The 26,589-nt window shown below is 35.1% G+C and overlaps 1 protein-coding gene across 4 annotated transcripts; it reads right to left on the minus strand.

The window, feature by feature from the left end:
- Positions 1–1,278: 1,278 nt before the first annotated feature.
- Positions 1,279–26,539, minus strand: LOC117793359 (protein TIS11). Of its 4 annotated transcripts, XM_034633667.1 has the most exons (5): positions 25,998–26,539; positions 24,702–25,209; positions 4,174–4,544; positions 2,723–2,999; positions 2,460–2,666 (listed from the first exon to the last, which is right to left on the minus strand). In XM_034633667.1, the coding sequence occupies exons 2-5, from the start codon at positions 24,789–24,791 to the stop codon at positions 2,607–2,609; spliced, it is 798 nt and encodes a 265-aa protein (XP_034489558.1). In that variant the 5' UTR covers positions 24,792–25,209; positions 25,998–26,539; the 3' UTR covers positions 2,460–2,606. The 4 variants fall into 4 exon arrangements, with proteins under 4 accessions (XP_034489557.1, XP_034489556.1, XP_034489559.1 ...); XM_034633666.1 differs by having other exon boundaries at positions 1,279–2,999; positions 26,419–26,539; XM_034633665.1 differs by having other exon boundaries at positions 1,279–2,999.
- Between the last annotated feature and the right edge of the window lie 50 nt (positions 26,540–26,589).

Below are 26,589 nucleotides of genomic sequence, written 5' to 3' on the forward strand. Positions count from 1 at the left end.
AAATAGAAAATTAATTAAATATTTGATTTAGTTGTTGTTGTTTGTTGTTGTTGTTGTTTTACACATTTGATTTGTAGTTTCGTTTTTTTTTGTTTTTTTTTTTTGTATAAATTAATTGAACAGTTTTGTAAGTTGTATCTATATTGATATAGATAGATCTGTATAAACATATACTATATAGTAGTAGTATTGTGTATATATATATATATATGTATATATATAAATGTATATATAGCTAATGTTTAAAGGCAACTCGTAAAAAATGTTTACAAAGAGAATAATAATTTAATTAATTAATTAACTGCTTTAAGTTAGCGCGTATTTTGTAATTTGTTTAAGGCTTAAACCATTTTTTCTTCATCTTTTCATGCATTTGCAAAAAAAAACGCTTAATAATATTATTTAACACTGTACTCAGTTTGTTGTTGTTGTTTTGTTGTTTTTACAGTTGGGCTAAATACAAAAGAGAATTAAGTGATTCACTTGACATAGCATAAATAGTTTAAATTATTTATATATGTATATGTATATATATATAATTATTAATATAATATAACTCTGCACCCAGAAGATAGAAATGTTGCATACAAAAATAAATTAAAAAAATTATAAAATTAACAAAATTATCATTATGCGTATTCGTACATACATAAATATATATATATATATCTATAGATATATAAATATTCATCATCATCATATATATAAAATTATCAATGGTCAAAAAATGTGTGTGTATGTGTGTGTGTGTGTTTCATAAATTATTAACAGTAAATTGTTGTTGTTGTTGTTGGTTTTATGCATTATATGAAAATAAATTATGTTTCTTTTGTTTGTTTTCATGTTACAAAATCAGCAAAAAATATTAAAATCAAAAAAATTTCATTAAAAAATCAAAAAAAAAATATGAAAAATTTGTTGCTGTTGTTGTTTGTTGTTGTTACAACTGTAAGAGGTATATCAATAATCATGTTGCATTTTACATACATATCGCTATCGCTATCGTTATCGTTATCGCTAAACTGTCTTTTCTTTTAATCGAACAATTGATTAATTTTCTGTATGTACACAACATTTTTGTTTTTGTTTTTTCTTTTGTTTATTGCATAAAATTTCGTAATAAATTAAAGTTTACTTTTTGTTGTTGTTGTTGTTGTTGTTGTTGTTGTTGTTGTTTTTGTTGGAAGACGCGCGACTAACTTTAGTTTAGGCGCTGACTTTAACTTAGAAGCTACTAAACTAATAATTTGTTTGTTTTCTTTTTGTTATTTTTTTTTTTATATAAATATATTAAACAAAAGCGACAAAGTGCATAAACACTTGTGGAAAGAGAGTGGGAGGAGTGTTTTTGGGTGAGGGGAAGACTTTTAAATTGAATATCGATAATTAATCGATAAATGCAATAGATATGTGCAAAATGTGTAAAAATTAGACATGGTTATATAAATATGAATATATAAATGATTGAGCAAGTGTCCAGTTGGGTTTTCTATATATATATATATATATATATAGATATATATAGGTGTATGGGTATATACAATAATCGATATACATATAGATATATATATATAAAAGAATTGAGCAAGCTTTTTTGAGCTTACGTTTTGGGCAGAAAGAGCGCTAGTTTTGTTTTTTAGTGTAAATATGTGTATGTATATAAATATATCTAAATTTATATGTATATCGATAAATATGTATATCGATATTATATGTATATCGATAGTTATGTTGCAAGTTTTTATGCACTTTGTGTATTGCCAAAAGATCTTGTTGCTTTTAACGAGTGAATGAGAGAGACAATCGACAGGATTGATTGACTGACTGATTGATTGATTGTCATAGGGGTGGTGGAGGAGGGGGGGAAAGAGTGTGTAGTCAGTGTAGAGTGGGAGTGAGAGGGAATGATAAGAAATAATTTATATTTGTTGTTGTTGGTTGTTGAGATTTTGTCAATAGTTGTCATAGAAGGAGGAGTGGGGAGTGGGGGAGGGGTAAATGAGTTGAAGAAATTCTTCCGAATTCTTCTCTAGAGTCCCAGATTGGAGTGATAAATCTCCACAGCGGAGCTTAAGCGATTAAACACGGGCAAACGTGGCGCCTCCTCATGTTGCAGCAACTGTTGCTGATGCTGCTGCAACACGAGATGTTGCTGCAGCTGATGTTGATGTTGATGTTGCATTGGTGTGCTCATGCTCTTCTGCAACATGTGTTTCACAGCATTGTTGTTGTCAAACAATGTTGCTGCAACACCAGATGTTGCGGCAGTTGTTGCTGTTGCTGCTGCTGTTGTTGCTGTTGCTGTTGGCGGTGGCGTGTGCACCGGTGAAATGGGCGCATTTGGGCTATCGGGGGGCGTGGCAGGCGTCAGGCCACAAGCCGAAGATGTTGACGAAGCTGAAGAGCAGCCATTGTTGTTGTTGTTGTTGCTGTTGCTATTGTTGTTGCAATTGTTGCTGTTGGGCATATTCATAAATGCAGCCGCATCGTGGAATGGGAAATTTGTGAGCGAATTTGTGGGGGAGAGAGACAGGGAACCGGTGGGGGATTCCCGATCAGAACCGGTGCTCATGCTCAGCGGCGGACTCAACGGTAAAAAGTATTGACTAATGTTGTTGTTGTTGTTGTTTGTATTGTTGTTGCTGTTGTTTCCAGTGTTGTTGTTGCTTGTTAGCTGCGTTGGCTTCTGGAACGTTTTGCCCTGAGCTGCCTGTTGTTGTTGTTGTTGTTGCTGCTGTTGTTGTTGTTGTTGTTGTTGTTGTTGTTGTTGTTGTTGTTGTTGTTGCTGCGCACGTGCCTCGTCCGCATTGTGCACAAAGTGACAACGTGGCCCATAGGGACAAAAGCCAACACTGTGAAAAGTGCGACAATATTCGGTTTTATACTTGGGATGACGCTGCAAGTTGCGCAACTCGTGATAACCGTGCGCAAATTGACACTTTTCACCGTATTTACACTCGCCAGCCTCCTCGTAGGGACGACACAGCTCCGTCTTGTAGCTGCAACAAATGAAAAAAAAAAAAAAAAACAACAAAAAATTAAACAAGTGGAAAAGGATATAGTTTAAAATTCCGACTATAGGAAACCCGTTTCTTATTTCAATACATATAAAAGTACTTTAAAGAAATTACTGCCTAATTAAAACTACTACATACTTTTAGGTAATTTTATTGAAATAATAACTTTATTTATAACTTTGGTTAGCTATTACTCCCCTTCCACTTGTCCGAACTTGCTGCGGTTAAGTGATATTATAGATAATTTTTGTAGATAACGATAATTACCATAAAAACTGTGGGTGTGGTGGGGTTTCGCATTTTGCACGGCCGGAAGGGAGGGTGACAAAAATTTAAAATAAACTTGACCTGCGTGGGGTCTATAGAAATCTGGGTACCAAAATTTGGTATCTCTATCTCTTATAGTCCCTGAGATCTAGGCGTTCACACAGACGGACGGACAGACGGACAAACGGACGGACGGACAGACGGACACCCACACATGGCTATATCGACTCGGCAATTGATGCTGATCAAGAATATATATACTTTATGGGGTCGTAGATGCCTCCTTCTCCCTGTTACATACATTCCAACGAACACAATATACCCTTTTACCTTTTTTTTAAGTATAACAAAATTAATATGTGTAGAGTTATTCTTATTTATGAATGTTCCAGAATTACAAAACAACCGAAAACTAATCGAAATAACTATATTTGGTTGTTTTTCATTTCTGGAATACCCCTAATTATGTACCAAAGCACAAAAGCTCTTCCTCTCTCTTTGAAACATGTTGCTGACAACATTAAATGACTACATTAAATGTTGCTGGCATGTTGCAGCAAAAACAGTTGATCGTTATTATCAGGAATTAATATTTGTTTGTTATCTATCCATGATAGATGTTGACAATGTGAAAATGTGAAATCAAATATATTGCAATGCAAGAAGCAAAATAATGAGCCCATGTACTCCCAAGCAACATAAGAACTGTTGCTGACATGTTGCGGCAACACAAATGCACATGAAATGTTGCGGACAGCATGTTTCGTGAACTTTGCCTTAAGCATGTACCTGCCATGTTGCGCAACATTGTATAACATTGAGCTTAAGCTAGAACTCTTTCTCTCTCTGTCTCTTATGCTTTCACTCTCGCTGTAAAGCTTTTACTCACCGCGATGTATTCATTGGCTGCTGCGGCGGCAGCGGCTCCGACTGCGTGCGCTCCAGTTTGCGATGCAGATTCATGCTGTTCAGATCCTCAATGATGGTAACCAGGGATGCATTTGGCGCCTGTTGCTGCTGTTGTTGTTGTTGTTGAGTCAATTGATTCACCTGACGCTGTGTTGGCTGTGAAATTGTGCGAGTGAGAGCGCTATGCAAGCGATGATGATGTTGTTGCTGTTGCTGCTGCTGGTGTTGTTGTTGTTGTTGCTGCAGTAACTGTTGTTGATCCTTGTCGCTTTGCTGTTGTTGTTGTTGCTCCATGTTGGCGTCCATCAGGATGTGCTCCGGTTGCTGCTGCTGCTGCAGATCACTGACAACCTGCAATAAACCAAGCAAAATAAAGCAAACAATTAAATTTCATGTCGAACTTTATTTTTTCTTTTTTTTGGCACTCACTCCCGCTCTCCACTCTTTACTCTCTACAACTAAACGCTGTCTCTCTCGTCTGCAAATGGCAAAGGAGACGCAAGCAGCAAATCAACTACAAAGAGAAGCGCTCAAATGCTCACACACGCAAACACGCAAACACACATAGATGTAGACTACATAATACTTTTACTTTTAACTTGACCTATAAGCAAAAAAAAAAAAAGAGTAAAGAGCAAAAGCAAAAGGCGCTTCACTTTTGCTTCTTGTCTAGCCAACGTTGACGGCAACGTCGACGTCGACCGCAACGCTGGCAGCGCAGTCGTTCAGCAATAAATGTTGCCTACGTCAGTCACTTGTAATGTTAATGATATTGCAAAAATATATTTTAAAAAAAAAGTTACTTTTATACATTTTATATACATGTAATTTTCCAGCCATTAACCAATACAACAACAACAACAACATTAACAGCACGCACACGGACATGGACAATCAACGACTGCGCAGTCGCCACCGCTGCCGCTGGCAGCGTCCAAAAGCTTCAACATCCAACACAGCTGCTCAAGTCTCCACTCCCCCCATCCTCTCTCACTCGCCGCACTCTCGCTCTTTTGCTCAGCCCACTCGAATGCGACTTTGCGTGTGTCGTCATCAGTTTCGGTTTTTTATTTTTTGTATTTCGAATTTGTTTTATTGTTGCATTGTTGTTGTTGTTGTTATTGTTCATTTTCGTGCGATGCTGTAACACGTTATGCAACCAGCCAAGCAGCCAACACACGCACACTAACAAAGATAGAGCGTGAGAGTGGGAGAGTAAGAGAGGGAGAGGAGAGTAGCCCAACTAACAACAGCAACAACAACAGCAATTACATATGTATAGAGCTCAAGTTCAAGCCAACAACTACAACACCAAACAACCAAAAAACCAAAGCAAAAGCAAATGAAACAACAGGCGGTCGTCGCTGTCGCAGCCGACGTCGCGGCCAAAAAGCCAAACTTTATTTTTGGGGCCCAGCAGTCCGAAAAAAAAAAAAGAACAGCAACAACAACAGCAGCCAAAAACAAAAACTGGTTGGCAGTTAACACGCACTCACGAACACAAGCACAAGAGACGACAGACCAAAAAAAAACAAAAACAAAAGAGCTGCTGAGCGAGAGAGCAAAACACAGACGCGTGCGCGGCTGGCGGGCGAGCTTTGAGCGTTGCCAGATTGTTGCAGTTTCAGTTGCAATTTAATTCAACTTCTCAAAACTGTTTGCTGATTAATTTTAGCTACAGTTTGTCAAGTAATTATGTGGATAAAATCAAAAAAAAATTCACATATATGCAATATTTGACAGAAAAAAAAACATTTCTCAATTTCAAAGTTGTTTGTTATACCTATAAGTATTTTTGAAAATTATAAAACACTGTTTTTTGTCTTCGTCAAAACAATTCCTTGACATTCTGTGTATATATCTCAATTTCCGCAATTTCATACTTTATTATTATGATGTGAATCATTTATTGTGGTTGCCAAACAAAAGCTTCTTTTTGGGTGATTTCTTCAATTACCACTTATCACAATTTATAACGGTAAGCTGCTTCCTATCTTCCTTACGCGTTTATTTACTTTTTTTTACTTTACATTTGCTCTGATTCATTATTCATTACGTTTCACGTTAAAACTGTGCTTCTCTATTCTTTTTTTCATTTGTTTTTAACCATTTTCTTCGATTGCCAATTATTGCACAATGCATTTGGCTGTGTGTGTGTGTGTTTGGTGACTTTCTTTCATCATTGAAGTAACACATTTTGCCCTCCTACAATTGAAAAAAATTCCACTTTTTGCAGATAAACTTCACTTGTTAAAAAAAATACCAATATGACGATAAATATTTGTTGCGATTGTATTACATTTTCTTTATTTTAGATGTCTTTGTCCAACTGACTGACTGACTGCCTGAGCATTGTACAGGCCAAAGCGCTTGCTGTAAAAGTTTGAAATTTTGGCACATCACACCTATGACAAATTCATCGTGAGACAAGACGGCGTTCTGGAAAATTTGACCTGCAAGTGCGTTAAATTCGAGGTCAATATATTTATAAATTTCTCAGCAAATTTGTAGTTAGAGACACTAAAGAACAGGATATTTCCTAGTATATTATATTCTTAAGCAATATTTTAGCTGACGATAATATTAAATTACAATAGTTTTTTTGTGCAATATTTATATTTGGCTAACAAAAAAATAAATAGTTGAACTAGTTTGAAGTCTTCTGTAGCTATAAAATATAATCGCTATTGATATTTTGATTATTTACTATCCCTTTACGCAGCTGTTATTTCCGAACTGGGTGGCAACGCTGTCACACCACAAAGTCTGCGCAACAAGTTAGCAAACTTTTACGACTGTTATGACCAACTTTGCGCTTACGGCATCATCGCAGTGTCTGCTTAAGCTTTGCTTGCATAAAGTACCACACACACATACAGACAGCCTGACGAGAGAGAGATAAAAAGAGAGGGGGAAAACAACGCTTAAACGTGTTCAAAAACAACTTCAAGTTGGCCGCGCATTCAGCTTTGCATGTGTCAATGTATGTGTGTGTGTATAAAGACAAGATAAACAGGAGTACACACACACACACACACTCACACACCCCTACATACACAACTCGTGTACCCTGTGCCCAATTCGGTAAGCAGACACGCTACCTGGTATAGTGTGGAGCAAGGAGAGTGGAAAGAGGAGAGGGGAGAGCAGGTTGGCTGACCGAGAGCAGGGAAGGAGAAGGAGTAACTGGGGGAATGAGGAGGTTGGGACTCTGCGCGCGCCGTACAAAGAAAACAGACAAAATAGATCAGAGCGCCGGCAGCGACGCAAGCAGAGCTTTTGTTGTAGTTATTGTGCTGTTGCTTTTGCTTTTGCTTTTAGCGCTATACGTGTGTGAGTGCGTGTGTGTGTGTGTGTAAGCGAGCTGTAGTGTTGCCAGAATATCAAGTGTTAGATTAGCTAATTTAATCAAAGAAAAAAGCTAGAAATAGCTTGTGAAAAAGAAATAAATAAATATGAAATAAAAGTATATCGAGTTTATAAATTTGTACCGCATGGAATAATAATTGTAATAGCAATTTAAAGCACAATCCGATTTGTTTCATCATATTAAATACCAAATTCATCGATTTAGACGTTTTTAGGAATTCTTTCAACCGGCAACAAATATCCAACATCACCTATTGGTCCCATAAAACCTATTCAGCACTATTTATTTGCAACACAAACCTCAACATATTTAGCAAAAAAAAATATATATAAATACATAAATAATGTATTTATATATATTAATAATGTATTTATATATATTTACACAATATATATTATATATGTATAAACCCTTTGTTTGTCCTGAGAATGTGAAGAAAATATAATATTAAATGTGTCAATTATTTTTTCTAAATAGCTCGTTTTTTTAGCTTATGACATTTCTATAAATTTTCTAGCTTCTGCAAATATTAAAATAGCCAAAGTGGCAACACTGATAAAGGTGAGCTGAGTTGCGTGTGTGTATAGGCAAGTTTTGCTTGCATCTGCTGCTGTATGTGTGTGTGTGTCTGTATGTGTGTGTGTGTGTTGCTCGCTCTCTACATCTTTCATCTAGGTGAGAATTTCCCTTTCATTTGAAAATGAAAATAAGTTTACTTTTCTTTGCAGTCTTCTTCTTGTCTGCGGCTTTTGTGTGTTGTTATTGTTGTTGTTGTTGTTGTTGTTGTTGTTGTTGTTGTTGTTGTTGTTGTTGTTGTTGCTGTAGTTGCTGTAGTTGCTGTTGTTGCTTCCTCTTCCTCTACTTCTTCTTTGAATTATTGTGTGCTAGCAAACATCATATTTGTATTTATTACTTGTTATGATTATTGTTTCTGCTGCTGCTGTTGTTCTTGTTGCTGTTTTTTATTATTATTTTTTATGCTTTATTCTTGATTCTTGTTGCTGTATTGTTTTTGGTTTGCAGCTTTTATTGGCGCAAAGACCTTGCCTTGTTTCTGGTTGGATTTTGTTGCATTTGTTGTTGCAAGCTTTTATTGAGAGCTTGAGTTCCGGTTGGAATTTGGCACAAGAGCGACTGATTCCAATTGGCATTTCATTAATTTGAGCATAGATTCCGCACACACACGCACAAATGTTCATACATATGCATGTGGATTACATTATGTATATTTATGTAAATATGTATATATGTATTGGTGCTGTTAGGTAAGATTTGTGCTGCTGCTGTTGTTGTTGTTGGTTTAACGTTTGGTTTGTTTTTTTTTTCTTGGCTGCTGCCTTTGGTTGTCTCGTAAACACGTTCGTACGTACGTACACACACACACACACACACACACTGACAGAGATAGCAAGGTGTGCCTGTGAGTGTGTGTGTGATGCTGAAGACTGCCTGACTGACTAACTGGTTTATAAAGCCAACAACGACAACAACAACAACGACAACGCAATATCCATAACCTCGATGAGCTAACACCAATACAGCTACAAGTCCAAGCACACACACAGACACACAGCGAGGGAGAGTGCGAAAGAGAAAGAGAGAGAGAGAGACAGATACAGAGTCGCTCTTTATTCTGCTCACAGATCACACAGCTTTTATAGACATACATATATGTATAGCGGGTGGAAAAGGGTAGGAAAGGAGGGTGTCTATATACTGTAAGTCAAAAAAGTGTTTTGACAAAAATGCACTTATTTATTTTATTTAAAAAAAATAGTTAAATTGGATAATATTTTTTATTTTGTAAATTGTTTTTAACAACCATAGAAAAGAATAATAAAAATAAGATATAAAATAAAAGGATTTTGAGGTTTATAAAGCCTAGTTGAGTTTTGGATTATTTTTTTATCTCTCATGATATCATGATAAATCGCTCAATTTGAGGTTATGTATTTTTGTTTTTTTTTTTTTTGGAAGATAATATTTGTAAATTTTTGGATTATTGTCAAAACTTTTTCTTGACTAACTGTATCTATAAACATATAAATCTGTGAATTGAAAATGAATACACATGTGTGTATGTATATGGCTATTATAGGTGTTATTTATATACAAACATATATTTATAATGCACGAACAGCTAACAAACAAAATCGCCGCTTTATATTATGTACAAATCTACATAAAAGTTTACATATAAACACACATACATACATATATACATATGTGCATAATTATTTAGGAAGGGGGAATAACATTAGCAATCATTTACGGATTAAATATGTGTGTATGTATGTACATATATGTTTATATCTGAAAACTGGAAGTTTCGCTATGCAGATAAATAAACTATCAACTTTGAAATAACTATAAAACAATAATAATATTTATGTAAATGAAATATCAACAACAAAAAATTGCAAATTAATCGATTTATTGTGCAAATGCAATGTTAATCAATCGCACACACACAAACACACACACTCACACTCTCACTTGCTCTGAAAGCTCAGTTAATCTACAGATAAGAGAGTGGGAGAGAGAGAGAGGAGCCTCCAATCAGTCTACAACAGCAATGCAAAACTCCTTGCACAATCCACAGAGATGACAATAACAAATAAGTCTCCACACACTCTTTGAGCACTCTCCTTTTCCCCTTCTCTCCACTCGACTCCTCCACACTCCATCCTTTTAGGTCTCTGTCTCTCCTTCTCATCCCCGTTTACTCACGATCTATCTACACGTCGATCGTTTTAATTGTCGCAAAGGCAAATTTGACTTGGTAATTAACACATGGGGCGCCCAGTCAGACAACAACAACAATGACGACAACAACAACAACAGCAGCTTCATCGTTTACATGTTTATTCTGTTCCCCTCCCCTTTCCACCACACTCGAATCAACTGGTCAGCAGTGTTGCCATTGTAGCTATTAAAACCAGCTAGATTTATCAATTTTATAACCAGAAAAACTAGAAAATTTAATTAAATTATGTTTGCTATAAGAATATGGCTATTTAAGAAAAAAAAATTGCTTAATTATCAGGTAACTATAATATACTGGAGAGCATTGATTTTAATTAATTAATTAATTAGTTCTGCATCCTATATATGGATTAATATTCTGTCGATATCAAGGTCATATTGTTGTTAGTTTAAGATAAAAAACACATTTAAATTTAGTATCCTTTTTTTTTTTTTAGATATTTTTAACTAAATTATTTGATCATATTAGCTCCTAGCTATTGCTCTTCTCTAGCTTTTTTTATCCCTTGAAAATCTGGCAGCACTGCTGGTATGGAATGGAAGGGAATTGAAATTGGAATTGGAAAATGGAATGATGAGTCCACTAAGCGTATGTGAGGAAGGGGGAAGGGCAAAAACGACAACAACAACGACGACGTTGCTCAATCGATCAACAGTCCAATCGCTTGTTGTTGTTTTCGTTGTATTATTGTTATGGTTTTTGTTGGTTGCTGTTTCTAAGTCGTTGCCGGCTGCTGTCATACAGTTGGCGAGTAATCAATGCACTCTCTCACACACACACATACACACACACATTTACAATTCGCAATTGGAAATAAAACTGATAAAGCACACAATGCGACGTGACGCGCGTATAATGTATGCATTTGTGTGTGTGTTTGTGTGTGTGCATGCATCTCTCTCGTTCGCTATCTGTGTGCTAGTGTGGGTGCAATAGAACAGGATAGGCAAAGGGTAAAGTAATTACAGTCAGCCCAACATATATTCGCACACTCAAATTTTTCAACATAATTCATTAAATTTGCGTTTTGATTAAGTTATGATAGTTTCAAATTGGTACGAGTTTTGATAAATAATATTGAATATAAAAAATACGTTTATTTAAAAAAAAATTAACTTTATGAGCTTTTTGAACTTGTTCTCAAGGAAATAATGGCTATAAGAATATACATTTTATAAACCATCAGTAATTTTTTTCTTTTTATTTATTAATTTGGTAAAACATTTACATGATACATAAAAAGAAAAATAACTTCATATTACAAGTGTGCGAATAAGTTTTGTGCCGAGTGTTTGTATGGGAAAAGCAAATTGCAAAGTGTGAGCTTTTGTTTTCGGTTAACTGTAAGCATTGTAAGTGCAAGTGTGTGTGTGTGTAAAGCAAATTTCGCAATGACGTTTCCAACTTTGTTGTCGAGTTTCGACAGATACAACAGCAACAACAATGTCAAATGAAAAACCCAAGCAAAAAATAAAATCGAAATACACAAAAAAAAAAACCAGCTAAGCAGCAACAAGAGAAACAACAACAACAGCAACAATGGCAATTGCCACGTTATTATTTACATAATGTTGCCAAAGGCTTGGACGCAACAAGTAACAAGCCGAAACAGCCAAAAAGAAAGGCAGACAAAGAGAGAGAGGGGGAAGGGGCGAGGGAGGTGGGGCAAGCGAGCGACCAACTTGGCCCATCCGCACAAACCAAGCGACGAACCAAGCATCGATTGAGGTCTAGGTCGATTTGAGCATTTCACATTTTCGTGTCGTTTTCATTGTTCGTGTATGTTGTTAATATTTGGTAAGCGCACACACACACAGCAGAAAGAGAAGAGTGCAAGCGAGCTAAGCTTACGCATGCGCAAGCGAGACGCAAAATGTTAAGCAATGACGTGAAGACGCGTCGACGCATGCGTCGCTGTCGCTGCCGTAACCGTCGCGGCGTGCCAGTTTCGTTTCATTGCCAATCGTTGACGTTGACGCTGACGTCGACGCGTCTTGGAGACTTGACTTGTCTTGGCTTCCTCTTTCGCAGTCGTTGGTCGCAACCGGCTCCACGACTTCACACACAATACAACAAAAACAAAAAAATACAAAAATACACAATACATAATACATAATAATAACACATAATAAAATACAATAAAAGAAAACTTCACAAACATTAAGCGCGGCAACAACAACAACTTGGCCTTGCTAAATTCGGAGCACAGCAATCATTAAAACCAAAAAAAAAAAAAAAACAAAACAAAAACGGAAAAAAAACACACACAAAGCAGAAGAAGAAAAAAATAAAAAGCAACAACAGGCTGGGCAAATCCGCCACACAAATGTCGAAGGGTTTCAATACATACATACATATAATAAATTAAATACTATACGTTTGTTTCATTTCTGTATTTTGGTTTTTTGTTTTAGTGCTGTTGCTTCTTCTTGATTTTATTTTTGTCGCAGCTGTGCTGCTTACAGCGCTGTCGCAATGCATGAATGCTGTTGTTGTTGGCGCTGCGTTTGCGCAGTTTTCGCATTTTGGGTTTGCCCTCCACACACACACACACACACACACACTTACACTTATACACAGAAGTGTTGCAATTGCAAAATCAAAAACCAAAGACAATTAGAACTCTCCGCTCTCTCGCTCTTTGCAGCACTCTCTCTCTGTCTCTGTCTCAATCTCTGCACACAGACACAATCACATCCATACATAATTACATATATTGAAATGTTATGCAATCGATTGCACTTTTCGAGTTTAAGTTAAAGTTGTAATCGAAATGGCAAAAGAGCTTTAAAAGAAAAAGCAAAAGGAACAAAAAGCAACAACAACAACAAAATGAGAAAAAGGGAACGCAAAATGAGGGCAAATTGTAATGGAAGTGCGTGCGAGTGAATGCACACATATACATATATATACATACATACATATGTATATATGTATGTAAGTGTGTATGGTGAAATGTCAATTTCATTTAAACATTTATCAATACATCCGATTGTACATACATATGTATGTATGTGTATTTATTTATGCATGTGGTTTAGTTGCATTCAAAATGGGATGCAAATTTTTCAAACTGTTTCCACTGTTTCCATCTTGAATAGAAAAATGCGATCTTCGCGATATGCTAAAATCTACAGTGTGCAATCGCTATAACGAACACTGCTCATACATTTTAGTTATATAGAGATACATTTTGATAAATATTAGATTTATGCATTGAAATTCTTATTTTATTTAAGGTCTAATTCAGTTAAAGTCAATTCGATTTCAATGAAATCGATTTAAGCTGTCGCATAAGCTTGATAATAAGTTAAGATATAACCATGTTTTATTGTCTCTCTTTTAATCTGTTTAATCGCGTGTTTTACTAGACTAATTATCAGTTGATAAAACTAAAGAAGAAAGAACAACAAATATCAGTTTTTTTTTGTTTTTTTTTTCGTCTTGCCAAAAGTGAAGAGCCGTGCTGGCAGTTTAGCAATTTAGTTGCTAGATCTAACAGCTTTAAAAAAAAACTGTTCAACTTTTTTTTCAAAAATGCTATTAGTCACAAATCTAAAAATTTTAAATTTTTCTGTGGCAATTTTAGCAATTATTACAAAACTAGCATTTTTCCTTTTTCTTCATCATTTTTGCTTTAACTTTTTTTCAAATCTAGCAATTTTTGCTTCTGAGATTCTGGCAGCACTGAAGTAATCTACATATGTATGTATGTACATATGTATATATGTGTGTGCTTTTCATCTGTGTCAGATTGCGCATATTAATCGATCTATCGATTAACAATTAACAATTTATGTTCTGCTAGTTGGTAACAAATTCTCAATTCTCTTGCTTCCCTCCCCACTTCTCCCACTCTCTTTGTAAGCCCCCTCCCACCCCGTTGTGGACTCTATCAGTGCTCTGTCGGAGTGTCAAACGTTATCGGTCCCGTCACTATGACCGTACTTACAATATTTGTTTATGTACAAACATGTGTACATACGCACAAACACACATACACACATAAATAACTATCTCAACCAGTGATGCCAACTTATTTTCGGAAAAATAGAATAAAACGACCAAGCAAAACAGAGAAAAAAAGGTTGAAAAAATAAAAAAATAGGATAGTAAAGAGGACAAATTTTTGTTTATGCGAATCTTCAGAAGATAAAATATACATAAACATAAATTTGAAAAATTGTATAATATACACATTTACCGTATGGTTAAAATAGCATTTAACTTCTCTATTTCAAGACGGTTTCTTTATATTGTTTTTACTAAATTAACTTGGCCTCTCTACTTCTGCATTTGACCAAGGCAGTACTAATACGGCCAGAGCTATAGACTAGTTTCAAAAAAAAAAAAACAAAATAAAAAAAGGTTATTGTCCGCCGTGTTTTTATATTTTTTTTTGCTTTGTTCCAAAACTTTTCGTATTTTCAACATTCTCCTTATTTTATTAGGTGAATATTGGCGTATTGAGAAACTATCTAAAAAAAAAAACAAAAAGGCCAGATTTTTGGATAGAGGATGTTTAAGATTTTTCCCTGCTGAAGCAGTTCCAAAAAAAGGCCAAATTGGCATCACTGATCTCAGCACATACATATATACGTATGCATATATGTCACATACATTTATGTATGTACATAGATATCAGAGACAAGCAAATTTACGGCATCATTTTTATCGTCATCGACATCAGGAGCAATCGTCATCGACAGTGGTCTGACTTTTAATACCTTTTATTCAGCGTGCTTTTCACCAGGCTGAATGCAGAGCTATTACATTTTTTATTCCTTAGTTAAATCAATCAGTTTTTTTCTCCAAAATTTATTATGAATTGTTTTATTTTTATCGAAATAAAATTATATACATATGTATGTATATTTCCAAATATTATTGAAATTAAATTAATTTAATATTATGCTTTTCATGTTTTTCTCTTTTTATAAATTTAATACTGATACTAAAATTTAGCTTATAATAAAATAAGAAACACAAATTTCCTTAAAATCTCAGTATAAAAAATATTCAAAATATCCTTTCAATTCACTCATGCTCTCTTCGCTTCTACACACTCTTCATGACTGCTCTTCCTCTCTCTTTTTCTCTCACTCTCCTGCCTGTCAACCTTTTCTCCTCCTGTCAAAGAGCAACCACTTGTTGTTGTTGTTGTTGTTGTTGCTGCTGCTTTATATCAAAGTTCTTAGCGCTTATCAGCAAACAGCTTAAGCGCATGTGTTAGTGTGCGTGCGCGTGTGTGTGTGTGTGTGTGTGTGTGCACTCAATCTCGCTTTGCTTGCTTGCTCTCTCTCTCTCTCTCACTCTCGCTTTCTCATTGCCGCACAAAAACTATAAAAACAAAATATGCATTTTCAAGAGGCAGAAAACATGTGCACATGTATTTGTTGTTGTTGTTGTTGCTGTCACAGCTCAAACAACCCCTCCTCTCTTTCTCTGTCTCTCTCCCACTCCTACTCCAATTGCTCTCCCCCCTCCCTGCACTGTCCCCAGCTGTCTATCTTTATCTGCCAACTCTGAGACCCCTTGCTGACACTTTTTTGTTTAACACACACTCAAACACACACACACCCATGCATATCTACAAAACAAACACACACACACACTTAAAATGTCTCTCACTCTCAGGCTGTGTATGTGTGTGTGTGTGATTTAATTCGATAAGAATACTTATTATTGGGTTAGTTAGTTCATATAATAATAATCTTTTTTTTTTCATTCTTTCTTTCATTCGTTGTTTTTTTATTTTTTATTATTTGTTGTTGCGATAAGCAAAACTGAAAACTGAGCACTGAGCAAAATGTAGTCGAAGAAAGAGCATCAACAACAACAACAGCAAAGTGAAGGAGCAGGCAAAAGCAACAACAAACACACACACACACACACATTTGTATGTATGTAAATAGTGTAAATATGTGGCAAAGACAAACGGTAAACGAATCTTTATCAGCAATAAAAACTCAGGATAAAACCTAAAAGATAGACAAGAAACAAAAAAAAAAACAAATGAGATCAAAGTGAGTGAAATGTGAGATTAGAGCAGTACAAAAGAGAAGGGGGAGATGGGAAGAGAGGATAATAACAATATATCGCTGCTACAGTAAAACACCACTATAAAGAACAATCCATATAGCGAATCGACGTAGCTACAGTAAGTCAAGTAATTCTTTTGACAGCTTCAAAACCTTTTTGTTGAAAATCAGTAGAAATTGCTGTTTCCAAAAATCGTTTCTAAATTGTTTGCTTTTTTTAAAAAAACACACAGATACATAAAAGTATGTGTGTATATGCATGCATACATTTACATGTCTGGTAGCTAATATCATATCATATCATATCATATACATATTTATTACACACAAAACTCAACTCATGTTCTTAAGTGTAATCTAACCTCAAAATGCTCGAAACCTGACCATTAAATACACATAAAAAAAACACATTGGCTAGTTGAAATAAATGTTGTTCTTTCATCTAAATAATTTTACAGTTGCTCAATTAAATGTTTTGACAAAATATACAAATTTTCATATTGTATTTAAAAATAAATGATATTAATAATAATAATAATCAGTGGAGTTCCAATTCGAAATTTATGGGTTTTTGCTTGATTTGTATTTAATTTCTTAATTTTTTCCTTGTCAATTTTTGTACATATTTGAACTTTCATAAACGTTGTCAAATACATATCTAACAATTTTAATAAGTAATGTCTTTTTAAAGAGAATTTGATTAATGGGAACACCCCTGATTAATATCCTTACTTATTATAGTTGCTCAAGTTTTAATAATTAAAACTAAAATTAAAATCAATTTATTAAGTTTAATCAATTGAAAAAAAACATCTGAGTTGATTTTTAATTTGCCCACTGTATTATTCTGCCTGTGTGTGTGTGTGTGTGAGTGTATGTTACCCCCTACCCTTAGGCAACAGCCTCTTTTTGCTTCTTCTTCTTGTTCTTCCTGTTGCATATAAATATGTATGTATGTATGTACATATGTATGTATTTATGTATGTATTTATGTATATCGGCAATTTGATAACCCGCAACCCAAAAACTCTCAAAACCAAAACAGCAACAACAACACAATGTCACACTACAATAAAAATAATAACAACAACAACAAAAGTGCTAAGCAGGCAATGCAGGCAAGCAGAAGAAGCAGAAGTAGCAGAGAAATATAAAAGGAAGAAGGGGGAGTAGGAGTGGGGGGAGGGATAAGTAGTTAAAGTCGCGGCCAACATGTTGAGAATGTGTTCAACACGTGGTCGAAAAAGAAGAAGAGAGAGAGAGAGAGCGAGAGAAACAACAAATTCACTCTGGGGTCCAGTTTACAAGGGTAGCGTATAGTGGTGGGGGGAGAGCGGGGGAATAGGTATAGGGAATGCTAAAACAACAACTGGAACAACAGCAAAGAAGAAGAAGCAAAGAATAACAACAACAACAACATGTGCTCTTTTGATCTTTGGCTACAACTCTACACACACACGCAACTCTCCACAATAGTCCAGTCTCTCTCTCTCTCTCACAATGTTGTTGTCCTGCTGCTGTAAAAACCAGTTGAATGAGCAGACGACAACAACAACAATTGCCCGCACAAAAGCAAAACAACAAAAAAAGCAACAGCAACAACTAGTAATCAAAAAGCGACAGTGAATGTGAATGGAAATCTACTAAACAAACGGCAAACCGCACAGACGCCGCCGTCGCAGTCGCTGCTGACGTCGCAGTCGCCGTCAACTTCATTATATAATAGATTCGATTCGAATTCGAATTCGATTGCGTTTGGATTTTTGTTGTTGTTGTTATTTTATATTTATTGTATTTTTTTGTTTCTTTTGCATTGGCAAGCGAATCGAATGACGAAAGAGAGAGAAGAAAAAGGAGAAGGGAAATGGAAAGGAGAAAAGAAAAAAAAGTGATGTTGCAAGCAAAATAAAAATAATAAATAAATAAATAAATGTTGCCTGCGTTTCGTTTTTAATATTTTCGCTCTCGCTTGCTCCCGCTCCCATTGGCTATCTCTTTCTATCTATCTATGCCCCGTTTTGTGTCTCTGGGTGCCCGCATCAAAAAAAAAAAAAAAGAAATAATAAAACAAAAATAAACTAAACTTTAGCTCAACAAAACTTCATCCACCGAAATACCGAATAATCATAATAAATAGTCGCATATTGTAATAATAATACTTAATAATCATAATAATTGCAACGGAAAAAACCCCCTGAAAAAGAGAAAAAACAACACAACAGTGACAAAAAAACAGGGTCAACACTCATGTCACTGTTTTACAACTTTTCCAACTGTCAAAACTCAACTCAACATTTATGACAACTCGTAAATATCTCGAATTTACTCGAATATTCGTAGGAATTATAGTTTCCCCCCCAATAATGTTGATCATCAATAAGTCAAACACACATTAAGATAATGATAACTCTGAACTCAAAGTTCAACTGAATTCAATAAAAAAAAAAATGCTATCAAAATGTCTAACAGTTCATCTAAAAACTATATTTTAAGTCATTTAACAACATTTTTCTTTTAGTGTCTTTCGGTTTGATTAGTCAGTGCATATTTTTATATGTAAATCATAACTTAAAGAGCACTTTTTTTTTAAGTAGTGTTCATTTAAAGGGATTAAATTAAAAACACGACTATTGCCAAGAAACATTAAAATTATATTACAATTCCGATCATGTCAAGGAATTGTACATGAAGGACTTATTAATGATTATCTCTATTTATGTATTAATTGGAAAAATCATTTAGGCTTGAAATAAACATTTTAAAACAAGACCAACTAAGCAATTAATTTAAATTGGTGAAAAACAAATTCTTTTAAAAATCGATATTGACTTTTTAAGCACCTAATAGTCTTTATACATATGCATACATACATATAATCACATGGTCGAAAATGATGTTTTTAGAACAATAGGTCCTTTGATTCCATGAAATTTTAAAAGTCCTGGTTTTGAGTACCAATCTTGTCAGGATCGGACTAAAAACTAAAGATACATATGTTCAAAATAACATGCTAAACAAATTATAAACAACAACAAAAATTTTCACTCGAAAAGCGGGGACTAGGAATTGATTTTAGAACTATAGTTTCTTGGTGATAACATCTGAGAATTGTGCCTATACAAATCGATGCACCATAATGCATATATATAATATCTATAAAGTATATGCATGGGTATCTCTAATAGATTTTACAAAAATTTATATATCGATCACTTATATAAATTGATTTCAAAACGCTGCATTGTCATCTAATTTTTTATTTTTTCCACTCTATACATATATAAAATGTAATAGGCTTATTTTAAAATAAATAAAAAAAAAATAAATAAAGTTAGTTTTGTTGAGTTGCTAAACTTAATTAATGAAGGATTTTCTAATTACATTTGCATTTTGATATTCCATTTTTTTTCAATGAATTTGCGTTCAGTTTCTAGACTAATTTAAATGTGTTTCCAAAAGTAATCAATCTGTAGTTAACCTTAACCTCATCATTATGATAACACAGACATATATACACACATATATATGTATATATGTATGTATGCATGTATATAAAACGTTGTTTAGTGCTTGACCCCCACAAAGTATTATATTTGCAAGTTAATGGCATTTTAAGCTCAAGATTCGATAATATTTTGTTGTTATTGTTAGATTTTAATGCTCGTCTTCCCCCACCACCCTTCTCTCTTGTCCCTGAAGGCGCCCAACGAGCCGAGGCGACCCCACCGCAAGAAATAATAACAGAGACACGCACACATGTGTGCATGCATATGTGTGTGTGTATATGTACTTTGGCACTCAATTGAGCGGCCATTAGCAAGGCAACAACAACAACAGCAGCAACATGAGAGGCGCATATGAAGACAATTTTAAGATTACAACAACAGCGCCACAGGCAATGACAATAGAATATGAAGTGGAAGGCAAGAAGAAGAAGCAGCAGCAGCAGCAGAGGAAGAAGAAGAGACAGGCAGGCAGCGCAGTCAGGCAGGCGCACAATATTGCTCCTCTCGCTCAATAAGAGCGACGCAGTCAAGATCGTGTGAGAGAGCGCGTGTGTGTGAGAGAGTGAGTGCGAAAGAGAGAGCAAGTGAAGCTCTCATAGCTGCTGTTATTATTATTATTACTCTCGTTGTGGTTGTTGTTGTTGGTGTGGGAGATAGCGAACGTTGAGCGACGACGACATCGCACGAGTGCACACACTGACAGACAGACAGACGTAGACGTTCACGGTATTGATACACACACACACACACACTTACAATACATACATATTTATTTATTTATTTCGCTCAGCTCGTTTGCCGTTCGTTTATTATTTATTTTATTTTTTTTTTGTATTTTACAACTCAACAACGATAATAATATTAATAATAATAATAATAATAAGCACTCTCAGTAGCAGCGTAGCACGCAAATAATTTATTAATAATTTGTATTGCTGTTAACTTGCATGGAAAAACAGCAACAGCAAAAAAAGCAACAACAAACAAAAAGCTTGCACATTCGGCAACTTGCATATGGCGTCGACTTTGGCAACATGTTGCTTTGACATGTATGTATGTGCGTACATGTTCAACATGCATGTGAGTGTGGGTGAGCAAGGCAGCGAGGCTTCAAACTCTACATACACACACACATACATATAGTTGCAGTGAGGAGTGAGGACTGCGCGACTGAGGACTGCGACTGAGACCTGGGACTGCATATTAATCGAATTGTATTCAATCGAATCGAATGAAATGAATTGATGTTTCAGCCTGCCTGCTTGCCTTCCCCAACTCCTGCTACAGCTCCTCCTCCTCCTCCTTCTTCTTTACCTTTACCTTTGCTTACTTTATTTTATTTTTATTTATATTTTTGTTGTACGCTGTTTCTTTTGCTGCTGCTGCTGCTGCTTAGGTAGGCAGTTGTAGTTGTAGCCACACGCAGCAATGGCGACGTCGGGATATGCACACACACACACACACACACACAAATGCATATTTATGTATTCGTATGTATTTGTATGCATGTGCAGCGACGGCAGCGGCGTTGTTATCGCCTTGGCAGGAAATGGAATTATATTCGTAAAAAGTGGTCGACTCGTAAGTGAGAGAGAGAGAGCCCCCTACCCCTACCCCTGGTCCCTGTCCACTGAAAGTGCATGCATACACACAGTTAGTTAAGAAAGTGTTTGGACATAAACAAAAAATCTAACATTTTCTTTTGCAAAAAAAAAAATATACAGTGGCTTACAGCTTATGTGAACCACTACATTTTTTTTTAAATGTTGAGTGTGAATTGCTTTATTTAGATAAAATAAATTTCAAATATATTTTGCTTAACTTTAAACAAAAGTTAAGAAATTTGCTATTTTAACCTTCCACTAAAATTAAATTCATTTAAAATTTTGAATATTTAATAATAAAATTATATCTATATTTTTAATGCATATTTATTTAAAATTGTATTTTATCATTCTTGTCTATGGTTTTTAAAACAAGTTGGAAATAAAGAAAATTAGTTTTTATTTTTTAAAAATGTAATATTGATTTTTAAAAATAGACAGTATGTGAATATGTGAATTTATGAAATTATCCAAACACTTGCCGGACACACTGTGTGTGTGTGTGTAGTGAAGTTGAAACGTAATATGATTACGAAGCGATGAGGATTTGATATAACAAACTAAGCATTTTGCTTTTGGGCGCAAGCAACAAAAACAACAACTAACCAACCAAGCAAGTCAGCAGCAGCAACAACAACTTAAACTACAACAAACACATACATATAAATTTCATAATAATAAAAGTAACGAAACAGCGACGACGACGAAATCAAAAGTTATGCGAAAAAGTGAATTTTAGCTCAGCTCAGCAGCAGAAGGAGAAGAAGAAGCAGCAGCTTCATCCACCTGACAACAAATAACAACAACAAATTAAGAGAAGCAGCAGCTGAAAAGAGCGAAGGGGGGAGCAAAAGAGTAAGTAAAAAGTGAACGCATTTTGCGCGCACACAAACACACACACACACACACACACCCAGACACAAAGCACATGCAAAGCAGTCACCAAACGTGTTTGTAGCGCATTGCGATAGCGTTGCTGACAAACTTGTCGCCTGTGTTGCCTGAAGCAGGCGAAGCACAAAAACACAGCAGCAGCGACCGCAAGAAAACAAAAGCACAACAACAGCAGCAACAACAAAAGCGCTTGATCGCTTGTTGCAGCAGTTTCAGTTTCAGTTATGTATTTGTGTGTATGTGTGTGTGTGTTAGTTGCGCCCTTTCGCTTTCGGCAGCAATTTATTGCTATTGCCTCTGCCTCTGCCTCTGTTTTCTGCCTACTGCTGCGGCTGCAATTGTTGTTGCTGTTGCTCTTGTCCAAAAACAACAAATCAAGAAAAGCAAATCTGCTGCGTAATGACAGGCGATTGCGATTAATACATAAATACATCATACATACACACAGTTAACCAAAAAATTGTTTAAACTAAATAAAAAAAATTATATTAGCATTTGTTTTTTATTTTTAAAAATAGTTACATAAATGCTATATAAATTAATTTTTTTGTTTTTACATTTTAAAAATGTACGTTTATTTTTTTCTTATAATAAATATGTATGTACATAGTTAAAATCAATAAAAAAATTATTGTTTTATTATTATTATTTTTTTACAATTTACACTGGTTTTAAGAAGCATACAAATAAAAATGCATAAATTATGTAAATTTTTCGCAAGTGTAAATTTTAGATGTTGTCAAAACACTTTTTTGACACACGGTATGTTAGTTGTGCTTGTAACTTATGAAAAGTCAAATAATTTTCACGCCATTGAAAATAAAGATAAATCAAAATTACAAGCAAAGTTCAGTTAAAACAGAAATGAAGAAGAGTGAAGAAAACAAGAACACAAAATACGAAAAATGCTTTGCCAACTTTTATCGGACATCAACCTGTGACAAATGTCCGTGTGTGTGTGTGTGTCTCTGTTGTTATTGTTGTTGCTGTTTCGCTTTGTACATAAGTAGTTGTAGTTGTTGTTGGTTCTACTTGACCCGTCGTCGCCCGGCAATGCATTTAAGTTTTTTACGCAAATTAGCGACAACAAAACAAATGCTACTTTGGAGTGCGCTCTTCTCTCTACCCTCTGCCCTCTCCCCTCTTTTCCATTGGCCAGCTCTTTTGCAATGTATCAGAGCGAAAGAGCGAGAGAGGGACACAGGGAGAGCGAGCGAGCTTTGCACGTAACCGCAATCGATAACTTTAAACTTGAAGTGGCCTATCGTTGTTGTTGTTGTTGCTGCTGCTCTACTCTCCTCTTCGCATCTCTACACACCGCATGAAAGCAAAAGGCAAAAAATCATTTAACAAAAATCCAAACCCGGAACTTACTGACTTAATCGAATTTGTTGTCGATCAACAGCAATACCAACAACAACAGCTGCTGCTGCTAGCGTCGACGTCGCAGCAAACACTTAAATACATACATATGTATGATCATGAGCAAACACACACACACAGATACATATTTTTAATGATGCTGCAAACTGTTTAACAGTTACATATTGTCCAGGCAGAGGAGTAGGGGGCGGGGAATGAGAAAAAGAGAGATATATATTACCTGCCCCTCTCCCCCACCCACCGTGTCCTCACTCACCACTTATCACAACGCTGCCTTATCAGCCTTATTTTAAAGCGGCCTGTAAAATAACTGAGTATTTGCCAACAAAAATAATTATGAATCAGCGCATAGTAAAAACAAAACACAAAATAAATAATAAAAACCAAAAAAATGTGTAACGAAACGGAAATGAAAACTACACAACAACAAATTTCAACTGCATATGGAACGAAAGAGCGAAGAAAATGAAAAAAAAAAAAAAAAAATTTGTTACTTACAGGATCTAAGTCTACATAGTTTTGTGGAGACTTGTCAGTTAGAGCTGGCACTTGCAACGATTTTCAAATCGATTAAATGAGTACTGCACATTTTTGAATAAATCGATTGGATTTTAAAATATAATTTTTGGTTTTTAAAATACACAGATTATAAGGTATTTTAAATTTATAAGTTTAAAATTGAAGCTAAGCTGCATCTCATTTGTACATTTATTTTTATTTTAAATTGGGTTAAAAATAAATAAACTTACAAATTATTGCATTTTTTCTAACTATCGATATTAAATCGATTTAATATTTCCATCTCTAAATGAGAGCAAAAACAAAATCAACTCCAATTGAGCGGAGTGAAAACAAAAACAATTTGACAGGATCTACACACATATGTATATGTAATTAGTTTTGTTTTGGAGACTGTAGACTTGACATGGCTTTGGAGACTTACCGCTTGGAAAATGTCGCTGCACTCGAAATAATGTGAATTGCCGACGATATTTGCGGTTGCCGTTGATTTTTGCACAATTGTCGCAGACATGTTGTTGTTGTTTTTATTTTGTTGCTCCTGCTAATTCTTCTCCTTCAGCTTGTCCGCTCTCTCTTTGCTCTCTCGCACTCTCGTATTTCACTGGACAGTGCAAAAACAAATTCTTTATCTTTGTTGTTTTTTCTTTGCTGCTGTTATTAATTTGCTGGACGTTTTTTTATATATTAAATTTTCTTTTTTTTGCTGACTGACGTTTTTAGTTGTTGTTGACTTTGATTGTTGGTTGAAATTATTGCGTTGATTTTTTTGCTTTTGCTTTTCGTATTTATTGTTGTTGTATTTGCACTGTTTGTTGTTGTTGTTATGGCTTCTTGAAAATTTTGATATTTGCTAGTTAAGTTGTAGTTCGTTATTGTTGTTGTTGTTGTTATTGTTATTGCTTTGCGCGTGTTGCATTTCAATCAACAGGCTAGAAGAGGAAGAGAAACGAGGAAAAAAACAACGATAACGTTAGAAAGAATTCTCTCCAAAGACGGACCGAAAAAAAGCAGGCAAAAACAAACACACTTATACAAATACACGTGCTCTTGCGCAGTCTGTGTGTGTGTGTCTGTCTGTCTGTCTTTGTCCGTCATGTGCGTATGCGTGCCGGCTCGCTCACTCTTAAAAAAGGATTTTCACGCACATGTGTCAAACATTAAACAAAAATTAAAAGAGAGCAACAGCGTCTTGAAAATTCGTCCCTTTTTTACATATATATATATATACATATATGTATGTATATAACATATGTATATGTATTTATTTTTATTCCAAAACAGCCGATCGTTGTTGTTATTTGCTTTGCTTTTATCGTCTTCGTTTTCGTTCTCAAAGCAGCGGCAGCGCAGCAGCAGCAATAAGAGATAAGCTTGTCGTCGTCTCGTCGCTCGATCGTGTTCTTTACTCACACACGGCGCAAGTGTACATGCATGTATGTGTTTGCTAGTGGTGGTCGTATTTCAGCTCAAATCACATGTCTGTCTCTACTGCCCATGTCCGTGTCCGTGCGCTAGTGTTAGTGTGCATTTATGTTTGTGTGTACAATTTAGTTGCTGCGCAAGCAGAACAAACGCAGGCAGCGGCAGAGGACCGCAAAAAAAAGGCTGACTTTGTTATTGCCGTTGATTTTGATTTGATTCTTTTTACTTTTTTTTATGTATGTCCTCTTTTTGCCTTTTTGTCTTGTTTCGGGATTTCGTTTCGTTTTGCCCTTACCGCCAGAAATGGTTTATTGGATATTTTTTTTGCTGTGCGTTTTGTGCGCACTTATTTGAAATTGAAATTGTATGAAAAACCAAAACCAAAAAAAAAAGAAAAACGTTCACAACCAAAACACGCTTCAAAAATTCCCGCGCTTGTGCTAAAAACACTCGCACTCCACACACAATTTGACTTATTTTTATGGAAAATATATATTACGTATTTTATCGCTGGCAAAAACCATTAAAAACAAAAAAAAAAAAAAGTTGATATAAATTTGCAATTTTAAAATGTTTCAGTAACAAATTCGTCGTCGCCTACTTTGTTTTTTTTTTATTTATTTATTTTTTTTTTGATTCAAAAAAGTTTTGATGTTAAAAAAAAGGGGAATAAACTATGCATATTCACACAACACAAAAACACACTTGTGTCTTACTTTGCTGTTGATCCCGTAATGCCGAGTGCACAAAACTAACTTAAAAAATACGAGTTGCAAATATCCTGGCACGTTGTGCAGCAAACAAAAAACACGTCCGCTCTCAATTGTGATTTTTACAAATATGAGCGCTGTTTGAGTTGATCGAAGCGACAAGTTACCACGGCGCTG

Source organism: Drosophila innubila, chromosome X (assembly GCF_004354385.1).
Source record: "Drosophila innubila isolate TH190305 chromosome X, UK_Dinn_1.0, whole genome shotgun sequence".
NCBI lineage: Eukaryota > Metazoa > Arthropoda > Insecta > Diptera > Drosophilidae > Drosophila > Drosophila innubila.